Below are 11445 nucleotides of genomic sequence, written 5' to 3'. Positions count from 1 at the left end.
TTTTTTTTGGAGACAGAGTCCCACTCTGTTGCCAGGCTGGAACGCAGTGGCACAATCTTGGTTCACTGCAGCCTCCGCCTCCCAGGTTGAAGCGATTCTTCTGCCTCAGCCTCCCGAGTAGCTGGGACTATAAGCACACGCCACCACGCCTGGCTAATTTTTGTATTTTTAGTAGAGATGGGGTTTCACCATGTTAGCCAGGATGGTCCCTGTCTCGACCTCGTGATCCGCTCGCTTTGGCCTCCCAAAGTGCTGGGATTACAGCCGTGAGCCACCGCGTCTGGCCAATGCTACGTACTTTTTAAGCTTGATGAGAAATTCGGGGCAAGTGTCAGCTCCCTTTCTAGGATGGTCATCTTTGCCCTCCCACCTATTTGGGGGACCACTGAGGAGACTCTGGCCTGGAGGGTGCCTGGGACAGAGGAAGGAAGGGCCCATGTGACCTGGTTCTCATTCTGCTCCTTCCTTGTTGTGGGATCTTGAGAAACACCTCAGCTGTGCTGAGCCTGGGTTGCTAGGTCTGTCACATAGGGACGCTAGCACGTTCCTCATGGGCTTGTTAGAGCTGAGGTGAGGAGCAGGGCCCACAGTTTCCGGCAGCGCACAGCAGCTGTGAAATCTTCCTGGATATTCCGGGGTATCTTCAGAGCTTAAGGAATGTCAGCCCCAGGCCAGGCCCATAATGTGTACACAGCCTGTACCGTCTTGTTTCATCTCCGTGCCTGCCCAAACCTCAGAGTGCAGCTGAGGCAGGAGGGATGGCAGGCTCCCTCCCTCCTCTCTCACAAACTGGTAAAGAAACTGACCATCTCCCCGCTTGGCTATCTTAGGACAAAGGCTGGAGCCCACAGGAGGTTTGCCCGTCAGGCTTTTATTATAAAGAAGATTCCAGAGTCCCAGCTGTCCCCCTCCAGCCCCCATGGGCTCTGAGCCAGTCCCAACACTGGCTGAGTTGACTTCGAGGGGCCGACATGGCCCCTCAGCCACAGAGGGTCACTTCTGGCAGGAGCGGGATGGGAGGTGGTCTCAGGCGCCGGGGGTGCTCTGCCAGGTCTGCCCGATCTCTGGAGCAGTCTTTTCCAGTGTTGCAGGGGGAGCCTCTCGGGACCCTTCCCCGGGTCCTCTGCGCAAGCGGCAGCTATTCACAGTTGGTGCATGATACTTTTTTTAATATATAAAAGCTTTTTTTTTTTTTTTTTTTTTTTTTTTTAAAAAAGTGGTGCTATCTTTAGAAACACTTCCAGCAAGAGCAAGTAGCCCAGCTACAGCCTCGGTGCATCCTAACCCCTCTCCTTTCCCTGGAGACGGGGCTCACAGCTCCTGTATTCTCCATCCCTCCCCTCCACCCTCCCTGCTCCTGGAGGAGCCCACAGAGCACCCCATGGTGTGGGCACTGCCCACTCTACCAACAGCCACCCAAGCAACAAAAACCTGACACTGTTTGAAACTGTCCGTGGCCAGGATCCTCCTTGGGTGAGGGGAAAGTGGTGATAACGTTTTGGTGGTTGAAGCAGAAACCAATCAAAGGCCGGTTCAAGGCCGGCTCCCTGCCCCGGTGTAGATGAGGTAGAGTTTCTGGGCTGCGGCCTCCTCTCCCCATCTTTGTGCTTGGCCGCTGGCTGCTCGGGGCTCTCAGCAGCGGGACCAGCTGGGTGCTGTGGAGCGAGTGGGTGGGCACAGTGCAGGCCGTGCTGGGGACGGGGGAGCCTGACCAGCTCTCTGGCCCCCATCCCAGAGACTGATCTGGGAACAGGTGGGAGGGGATGGAGGTGCCCAGGGGTCAAGGCTGAGCACCCCTGCCTGGCTCAGAGCAGCCCCTCCTCCTGCCCCACCCCAGCCGTCTGAGTCACAGGCACGGGGGAGAAGATCAGGTCCAGGCCTGGCAGGCGTCTTTTTTCCCAGCAGCAGCCTGACCAGCTCTCCATGTGTCTCAGGCCTCACTGTAGCACTCGTAGATGTTGTCCTCCATCAAAGCCACCACTTGCTCAAACTTGTACTGCAGCTGTGTCCTCCGGGCCGTGGGGTTGGCCTCTAGTGCGGCCATGATCTGAGGGGAGCAGTGGAGTCAGCCGGGCCCCTCGCGGGGGAGAACACACCCCTGAATGTCCACCACCAGTGACGTCCGTCCGTGAGGGGCAAGCACCCTGAGCTGTGTGTAGTTGAGTAGGAAGCTCCCCTGCCCCGACGGTAGGTGCCTCACCCTAGGGCACTCACCTGTGGCCGATACCTCTTGGCGTATTTATAAATCTCTGCCATGGCCACATTGGTATTGAATTCATTCTGGTATTTCTATAAGGAGGCAGGACAGGGAGGAGGAGGTTAACCCAGCTGTCCAAGCTGAGCCGCCCCATCAAAGCCAGCTTGTACACAACCTCCCAACTCCCCACGTCCCCCGGGGCACAGTTCACCGACAAGGCCCCTCAAGTCCTGTAGACGAAGATGGCTTCCCGGACCCTGAAGTCCAGTCTCCTCTCCGTCCAGAGGATGCTCTCCTGCCCCCACACCTCAAGCTCTGGGAAAATGCGTAACGAACTTGCAGGCCAGCAAGAGGTCACAGCTGCCTGAAATGCCCTCTGTGCTCCCTGCCCTTATTCCAGTGGAGGCACTGAGGCCCAGCCCCCCACCCCCGATCCTGCACCTTGTCAGGGCCCCCCCCAAACCTCTGTACCCGAGACTCCTCAGCCAGATGGGCGTTCATCTCCTGCTCGCTGAGCGGCGTCATGTCCTGGATCTGCTTGTAGTAGCGCTGCACGATCTTCCGGTACTCGGGAATCTCCTTGGCATAGAGGAGTTTGTTGGTTGGCGAATCCTGGGCAGAGAGGAGCGAGGGGGTTAGATGGCTGCCGGAGAAAGGACAGATCGCGTTGTTTTCTGGATAAGCCCTCATCCCTCCTGCCACATGTGACCTTAAGCAAGCCCCTGAGGCCTGAAGAGGCTCGCCCTGTCACTGAACGTCCCCGACTCAGCCAGCCCCAGGCCAGGGGCTCCTCACTGTGTGCTGTCTGCCCCCCTACTTTCCCCAGGACTATCAGGACAATGAGCTGGGGGAGCCCTACTTCTTTCAGGAGGAAAAGTGCACGGAGTTCATGCCAGCTCTTCGCTGCATGCAACCCATTCCACGTAACAAGGATGTGTCCTTGTCAGGGTGATAGGTCTTGGTGGCTAGGATTTCTGGAAGCCTGAGTGCTGGCTCAGTGGAACATTTCCCACCACATGCTCCTAGTGCCTGGAGGAAGTGCCAAGGACACTCCCAGTTCTTTGTCACAGGCATCCTGCCTTCTGAGGCAGTACGTGAGAAGCAGTGGAGCAATGGCATTTTCTTTCCCATGGTCCGTCTCTGAAATGCATGGGCTAAATGCAGGGCCATGCACGCCCTGGACCAATCCTGCAGTGCCAGCTCTAATCACGCTATCTCAGCCCCACTCACAGCCACCGGGTGCTCTCCTGCCTCCCTGTCTTTGCCCGTGCCATTCCCTCTGCCTGGAAGGCCATCTTCTTCCATCTCCAACCTCTAAAGCCAGACAGAGCCTCGTGTGCCCCCAACCCACTGCATGAATCTCAGAGCTCCTGGCCACCCGCCACCCCTCTGCCCACCCCTTCGCTGAATGCTCGCTTGAATGGCTCTTGACTTTCAGGGGCTGCTGGCCAGAGCTTAGTCTGATTCTCAGACGACCTTGTGCCTGACCAAGCAGGTTGTCTACACCCATGCTGGCTTTCCCACGCCGGGTTTTGGGCCTCAGTTTTCAAAGCCAGTACCAAGCACGGCTGCGGCAGGTGCCGTTGGTCTGCAGTGATGCAGAGTTTCAGATGGAAGGCACCGGCTTCTAGATGCCTCCCTGTCTGAATGACTCACTCATCCCACACCCGCTAGACCCGAGCTCTTTTTTGGTTCCCCTCCCAGGAAGATCTCTGAGGTCAGCCTCAGAGAGCCGAGGAGGCCACCCACGGTCAGCACCCCACTCGCCCTGTGCACGGGCCCGGCCTGGTCCTGGGAGCAGCTGACCTTGCCCAGCTGCAGGTCAGAGATGGAGCAGGCATCAATGAAGGCCTGCGCGATGACGGAGAGGCAGGCGTCAATGTGGTCTGTCTTGTCGATGTCGAAGACAAACTGGGGGTTCTTCAGGATGTTCACCCAGAACCGGAGAGGAAGGCTGTGGGGTGAGGTGACAAAGGCAGTGAGAACCCACCCTGAGGGTAGGGTGGGGAAGGACGCAGTGGAGGGACAGCCGGGAGGAGAGAGCTGGCTTTGTCCCTCAAGGGCCCGAGGTGGAGCCTTGTCACAAGATGTGACCTTTGGGAACCTTAGTTTGCCCATCCCTAGCCAGCTGGGGTGGCAGTGGGGCCGAGAGCTGGGTTTCCTGCTGGAGCAAGGCAGGAGCTGCAGGTCTTAGCTGGTCCACCCCCAGCCCCCTGCTGAGCCTCCAGCCAGGTCCTGGTTCTCATTAGAAGCCCCCCACCCTGCCAGCCCCCAGCTCCTCCCCCAACCCTTGCAGGCAGCAGGAAGTCCAGCATTAGCAGAGCAGCTGTGGCAGGGCTGCAGGGGGCAGGGCCTGGAGCGCTGGCCTCGTCCTCAAGAGGCCAGAGAGGGTGAGCAACACCCACCTCAGGCCACCCAGTGACTCAGCAGCCTGGGCACGTGCACCCCTAGAGCTCTGGGAAGCTGCTCTCACTGCAGAGAGATGCCTGGGCTGGCAGCATTCTTCCCAAGGTTCAGACTGGGTTTCCAGCAACTTCTTGTGGGGGTGTGTGACCCCGACAAGCTCAGAGGTGCTTCAAAGCAGGGCCTACCAACTGGGCAGGGGATTCAGGTCATGGGGGGCCGAGCCTGGCTCTACTGTCTCGGGCGGTGTGGGCTTGAGCAGGTGTGCTCATCTGTGAAGTGGCACTGATGGTGCCCGCCTGAGAGGGTGTGGGAGAATGATAGGAAGGACAGCCCCTAGACCAAGCCTCCTGGGTGCTCTTCTAGTTAATTCCTACCACTAAAGCGGGTCTCATTTTACAGCTGGATGGAGGGGAACTGAGGCACAGAGAGGCTAAGTCACTCATCTGAAAACACACAGCTGGGAAATGGCAGAGGAGGGCTTAAACCCAAGTAGGTGAGGCCAGAGACTAGACTCTGAACCCCCTGCCACAGGGGCCCCAATGGCACAGTGAAATCTGCATGGCCCACACCTGTTGGTCTTCCAGATGTGTAGGGTGTCCGGGTCGGAGATTCCCCTCTTCTCAGCCTGCTCCTCCAGGAAGTCAAAGAAGTACTTTACAGCCAGCGGGGGCTTGTCTTCACGGATACTCAGAATGGCCTTGAACAGGTCATCCAGAAACTTCTGCAGCGTGCCCTGTGGGGTAGCAGGGTGGCCGCCATCAGCCCAAGGCCATGTGCAGATGGCTAGTGGGCACCCTTGGTGGCTTTGCAGAGCTTGAAATGCCCAGGCTGCTGAATGAGGAAGTTACATGGCATCAGGCTGGTCACCGAGCCTATCTGGCCTCAGTATTCTTGTCTATGAAATGGGTTAGCTTTCGAAACTTGCTTCACAGAGGCTCTGGAAGGACCAATCAAGGCACTGACACACACAGTTGAGAACTGGAGGTGCCAAGGTATGGGCTGTGGGGTGCTGGCACTGCCACTGAGCTCAGTGGCCTTGGGGACGTCACCGACCCCTCTGGGCCTCTGCTGTGCCGTTACGTGGGCTAACATAGAAGTGTCTGCCAGGCATTTTCCTGGCTGTGGGAAATGCCTCCTCAAGTGAGACCCTAAGCATTCAGCCTCTTAGCTCTCCAGCCCTCTAGCTCCACAGCGGAAACAGGAAGAACTCACACGCCTCTCCCAGCCCGGCATGTGCACGGCTGGCCCTTGTACCCACTGCACGGAGGGGAGACTGAGGCTGGACCCACCTTGGTGGACAGCAGGCGGGTCAGGTAGATTTCCGGGAGCACCTTCTTGCGGTGGCTCTGCCGGTGAGACTTCTTGGGCTCTGCCAGTTCGTCCGTGGGCGGCACCTGGGAGGCCGGGCAGTGGTCAGCATCCACACCAGGCCCCATCCTTGGCCGCCTGTGGGAGGTCTGGCTCTGCCATGCTTCTTAGCACACAGGGCTGTGGTTCCCTCCTGATTCTGGGCTCCATCCCCACTCTTCCACCCCCAGCCTTTCCCAGGGCTTGGAGCACTTTTCCCAGAGGCCCAGGGCCACAGAAAGCCAAGGCCACACCCACTGAGGGGCTGGATCCCCCGGGGCTGAGGTTGGGCACTCACCAAATGGAAATATTTCTCTGTGTCCAAGTCTTTCACTGTGAGAGGAAGAACACAATAAATAAACATGAGAGAGGAGGGGAAAGAGAAACAGAAACGAAGACAGAAAGATGGGGAGAGAAACAAACGGAGACAGAGATCCAAACAGAGAGAGACGACAGAGGCGCAGACACTCCCAGGGAGACTGAGTCTGGGAGAGATGGAGAGAGAGAAGAAAGAGAGACACACAGCCAACAAGGCAGAGTGAGAGACAGTGACCACAAGGATGGAGGGACTCAGAGGGACAGAGGTGGAGATACAGAAAGATGCAGCCACAGAGGAGGAGGGGCTTGGGGAGGCAGGGTGGCTGCCTCCGTTCCTGACCCCCACCCCTACCCCGGGGCCTAGAGCTCCTGCTGGGAGAGACCTGAGATTCTGCTCCCAACCTCAGCAGGGGACCCTGAGACCGTGTGGAGGGGACCTGAGGCAGGGACGTGGCCCCAGGCTGAGATGGGCATGCTGGCCCCCCCCTCTGGCCTGGCTGCTGCCCAGACCTCCTGGAACCACTTCCTGCCCTCCCGGGGCCTCTCTCCAGCTGCCGCAGGAAATCGGCTTGAAGAGGCCTGGTGCAGGCCCTGCCTGAGCAGTACTGGGTCAGAGGAGGCTGGCCCTGCCCGGCCCCCACTAAGGAGGCCTCAGCCCAGGCCAGCCCTGCCTCTTGGAGCCTCAGTTTCCCCACCCACATGCAGCCTAGACTCCCTTCCCACGTGCACCCACACTACCTCGGCCCAGTGTGTTGTCCTTCTTGTCTATAAGGCTCATGGCCAGGGAGGCACCTTCAGGGATCTGACAGGAGGGGAAAGGACAAGGTCAGTGGCCAGAGGCCGGCGCGGGGGCATGGGGGCGCAGGACTGGGTGGGGGCAGCTCTGCACCTTGTAATGGGCCAGCGTGTTAAGCTTCTTGCGGCCGTCTTCTACCACTGAGGTGTCATCCAGGTCCCGAAGGATGTAGCTCTGTGTACTGGAGGCGAACCACTCTGGGGGACAAGGAGTAGGCCATCAGGGCCCAGGCAGGGAGCTGAGCCTGAGGGGTAGGTACCGGCCCAGCCACACAGGGAGAGGCCTCTCGCTCTCCCCATGGAAACTGCGGCAAGCCATGCCTCTCTCACAGCCTCCATTTTCCCATCTGTAAAATGGGGAGGGCAGGAAACAAGCTGGGGGAGAGGGTGTGAGGGTACAAAGTGAAGGTGCCAGGCTGGAGGGCACCGAGGGGAAGCTCTGGAAGTGGCCTTGTCTGCAGGGCTGCTCACATCACACTGTGATAAAACCCTTGGCCTCACAAAGACTCACAAAACCCACTCCGTGCTGGGCGTGGTAGCTCACACCTGTAATCCCAGCACTTTGAGAGGCTAAGGGAGGAGGATCACTTGAGCCCAGGAGTTCAAGACCAGCCTGGGCAGCATAGCATGACGCTATCTTTACAAAAAGTAACATTAGCTGGGTGTGGTGGCACACACCTGTAGTCCCAGCTACTCAAGAGGCTGAAATGAGAGGATCACTCGAGCCCAGGAGGTTGAGGCTGCAGTGAGCTGAGACTGCGTGCTTGCACTCCACCCTGGGTGACAGAGTGAGACGCTGTCTCAAAAACAAACCAACCCCGCGCCTGCACTCCTCCTTTAGGAGTGAGGAAGCCTTTCCTGAAGGCTTTTTGCTGCTGCCCGTCACTCGCCCATACTATAGGACTTGTCTCCCACAGAGCAAGATCTTCTGGCCGAGGGGCCTCATCAGATCCTCTCCGTGTCCCCATGTTCGTGCACCATGCCAGGTAGAAGGAGGGTTTCCGTCAAGGCAGGGGCCAGCCCCGGCTGAAGCAGCCTGACACAGAGGCTCCACCCCATCCCGACCCACCGAGGTCAACATCCTCCGCACGCGGCCACTGGGAGTAGGGCACATTCTTGCAGAAGGCCTCCAGGATCTTCTCCTTGACCTGTGTCAGAGTGTCGGTGTCCATGGCCCGCACGCTCAGCGAGTCCATGCCGCAGCCCTGGAAGGACACGTTCAGGTTCTGCAGGGGAGGGCGGGAGACAAAGGTCAGTGAGTTGCCACCATCACCACGTCGGTGCCCAGGCAGCAAGGCCCAGAAAGGCTGGGTCAATGCCGTAGGGTCAGCGCCCCAGCCCTGGGACCCCCCCGGCCCTGCCGGCTCACCCGGGGCTTGGCCTCTATGTTCTCCCGAAGCAGCCACTCCTCGTTGAGCGTGTATCGGGCCTTACCCGTGATGGCATCGATGGAGCCCTTGTTGATTTGCTGCTTGATGGCACACAGCAGCAGGAAGAACGGCTCCCCCACCGTCTCCTGGGGAGCACGGGGCTGTCAGGGCCAAGGCCCCCTCCGTATTCCAACCCCAAGCCTTGGGCCAAACAGCTTCACAGCCCCATCCCCCAACCCCTCCAACAGTCTCCTTTTGGATCCTGGTGTCAATGTCCCTCTCCCCAGGGTGTGCCCACGGACCCTAAGCTCATGTTCATTAACCACCACCGGCTGCGGGTGGCTGTGTTCACTGCATCATCCTTACTGTGTAGCCAAAGTACTGGGGCTCAGAGAGTGCAAGTGACCTGCCCAGGGTCACCCAGCTGGGAAGTGGCAGGGCAGGACCCTGACCTGGCTCAGCTGACTCCCAAGCCTGTGACTTTCTATTAAGTGGGCAGCTGCAGGGGTGAGTTTAGGTGGACCCGAACACCGATGTGGCCTCGACCCTACTTGCAGGCTGATGACTGTGGAGTCCCAGGCGGAATGGGGCTCAATGCCCCTGCTCTTGCCCATCTTGAAGGGAGGCCCTCCAGGCAGTGGCTCTGCTGGACCCACAGCCATGAGCCGATTCTCATGGCCACTGCCCAGCAAGTGACCCAGGTGTTCCACTGGGATAGTTTTACTTAATTACCCACCAAAATTGATTTTAAGAAAAATTAAGTACATAATAGTATTAGGCAGATTTGGCAAAGATTACAAAGGCAGCATGCCAGCCTGCGTCCTAGTCTAATTTTCCAGGTCTCGGGTGTGGGAAGCACTGATTCCCCACTTTCTAGAGGAGGAAACAGCCTTACAGGGGAAGAACTGGCTGAGGCTATGGAAACAAGCCAGGGGAGTGAGGTCCAGGGTCCACAGTGGCCCTGCGATTCCTGATGGCCCACAGCGAGGCAGCCTGCAGAAGGCGGAGGCACCCCAATAGCCCTGCCTCTGTTCCACCCTACTACCCCCTCTCCCCAGAAGGAGCTGTGGGGTTCCTCTAGGCCTAGGAGCAGAGGCCCCATTTGACAGAAGGAAACCAAGGCCCAGAGAGGGCAATGAGTAGCCCAGAGTCACACAGCTGGACTGTGCCAAAGACTGGACTCAAGCCCAGGACATGCTGGCTGGGTACAGTGGCTCACCCTTGTAATCCCAGCACTTTGGGAGGCCAAGGCAGGAGGACTCCTTGAGCCCAGTAGTCGGGACCAGCCTGTGCAACAAAGCAAGACCCCCATCTCTTCAATAATTAAAAAACAGAACATCTGAGGCCCTGGTTCTGGGCTCCAGCCAGGCCTTTGCCTTTCTCCCACAATCCTCCAGGCAGCCCTCTAGCCTCTGCCACTGTAGGGCAGCTGGATGGTGGGACAGGACCAGAGGCTGAGCAACCCTTGCTCTGTAGGAGAGAGATAAGGGGGTCCTTTTGGTGGAATGCAGGGGGCCCTGGCTACCTGGCCCACCCCCTTCCCAGCCTCCACTCTCATCTCGAAGATTCTCCGGCCTTCTTAACATTCCTTCCATGAACATCTCGTCCTCCCGGCCTCTGCCCTCCTGCTGTACCCAACGCCTGGAGGACCCTCGCCACCGCTCCTTGCCTGGCTTGCTCCCTTAGGGCTCAGCACTGGGGTGCCTCCTCCAGGAAGCCACCTTGAAGCCTCCAGACAGGGGGAGGCATTGTGAGGTACTCACCCCTAGGGCTGGAAGAGCCTCAGGGGCCAGCCAGGGGCTGATTTATTAATCTTAATCCAGAGCAGGAAGGGCTGGATGATTGCAAAAACCACAGATGGGACAAGGCCCCTGACACACCCTCTGTTATGCGCCCAAGCATGCATTGAGCGGCAGGTCCAGCCAGGCCTCCCCTGGGCCGCGGCTCCCCCTTTGGCTTAACAGGTCCTACGGGCCTGTCTCCTGCAACACTCCTTTCTGGCCGAGCTGGCCCAAGGGTGCCAGGGAAGGCCTGGAAGGCCACGGGGTCACTGCTGCTGCATCCCTGGCACATCTCACACCTGGGCTCTGCGTGTCCCCGGGCGGCCTCACCCGCAGACAGCTGTACATGCAGATGGACATCCAGTTGGTGAGCATCTTCTCCACCACAGACTCCGTGCGCCGCAGCATGAGCTTGGGGTTCTTGGCGGCCGAGGCGTCGATGAGGTCCACCAGTAGCTCCTTCATGATGCTGGTGTAGTACTCCAGCTTGCCGTGTAACGCGATGGTCAGCAGCGAGGCCAAGCTGCACCTGTGAGCGGGAGGCCAGTGTCAGCTGCGCCTTGAGGCCCTCGGAGTTGGGGGTCCCGAGGCTTCAGTGCTGCCTCGTCCCTGGGCTCAGCGGTCCCAGGAATGCCTGTGTGACTGGGTCCTGCAGATGGGTGAGTGGGGCTGGAATCCGCCTGGAGAAAGGGCCACCTTTTCCTATGTCCACAGCAACCACCGTGCCCCATGAGCCCAGGTCTTAGGAAGGGCTGGAATATGGGGGCGTCAGGAGCCTCAGGATCCAGGACCTGATGCTGTGTGGCTTTGGACAGGCCCCTCTTCCCTGCCCCTTGCTAGTCTGTTACAGCCTGACCTGTCGCGCACCGCAAAGTCCTTCTGCTGTTCCAGCGCATGGACAAAGACGATGAGGAAGTGCTTGTTGTTGAGTAGCGAGGAGAACAAGCCGATTCCCTCTTCCATGTTGGGCCGGCAGCTCTCAGGAATCTGTGGAAGCAATTGGTGACAGGGTGTCCAGAGGGGCCCAGCGTCCCTGCCTAGCCTAAGAGCCAGTGCTTATGATGGCTGCTTGTATGCCTCCTGGGATGGGGAGCTTACTACCTTTCATGGTGGACGCCTCCTAACTTCTTGTGACTTGTGACTGGGAACAATGGCTCAGTTGAATTGAAAAGTGGGGCTCACAGAAGGGTAAGGGTGCCTGGAGGTAACCCAGCATCCCAGTATGGGGGAC

The 11445-nt window shown here is 58.8% G+C and overlaps 1 protein-coding gene across 2 annotated transcripts in view; it reads right to left on the bottom strand.

The window, feature by feature from the left end:
• Positions 1-850: 850 nt before the first annotated feature.
• PLXND1 (plexin D1) overlaps positions 851-11445 on the bottom strand; it is a 51399-nt gene continuing 40804 nt past the window's right edge. For both annotated transcript variants that reach the window (XM_017505086.1, XM_037730123.1), the window contains exons 24-36: positions 11071-11201; positions 10545-10743; positions 8433-8579; positions 8133-8289; positions 7158-7261; positions 7007-7070; positions 6249-6283; positions 5893-5997; positions 5173-5336; positions 4004-4151; positions 2669-2809; positions 2215-2289; positions 851-2047 (exon numbers count right to left, since the gene is read on the bottom strand). In XM_017505086.1, coding sequence (XP_017360575.1) covers positions 1931-2047; positions 2215-2289; positions 2669-2809; positions 4004-4151; positions 5173-5336; positions 5893-5997; positions 6249-6283; positions 7007-7070; positions 7158-7261; positions 8133-8289; positions 8433-8579; positions 10545-10743; positions 11071-11201 — 1587 coding nt within the window. In that variant the 3' untranslated portion in view covers positions 851-1930. The remainder of the gene's footprint in view (positions 2048-2214; positions 2290-2668; positions 2810-4003; positions 4152-5172; positions 5337-5892; positions 5998-6248; positions 6284-7006; positions 7071-7157; positions 7262-8132; positions 8290-8432; positions 8580-10544; positions 10744-11070; positions 11202-11445) is intronic.

The sequence above is a fragment of the Cebus imitator genome, unplaced genomic scaffold (genome assembly GCF_001604975.1).
Source record: "Cebus imitator isolate Cc_AM_T3 unplaced genomic scaffold, Cebus_imitator-1.0 Scaffold332, whole genome shotgun sequence".
NCBI lineage: Eukaryota > Metazoa > Chordata > Mammalia > Primates > Cebidae > Cebus > Cebus imitator.
The sequence above is the reverse complement of the archived record's forward strand: the minus strand, read 5'-3'. Positions and strand labels throughout refer to the sequence as shown.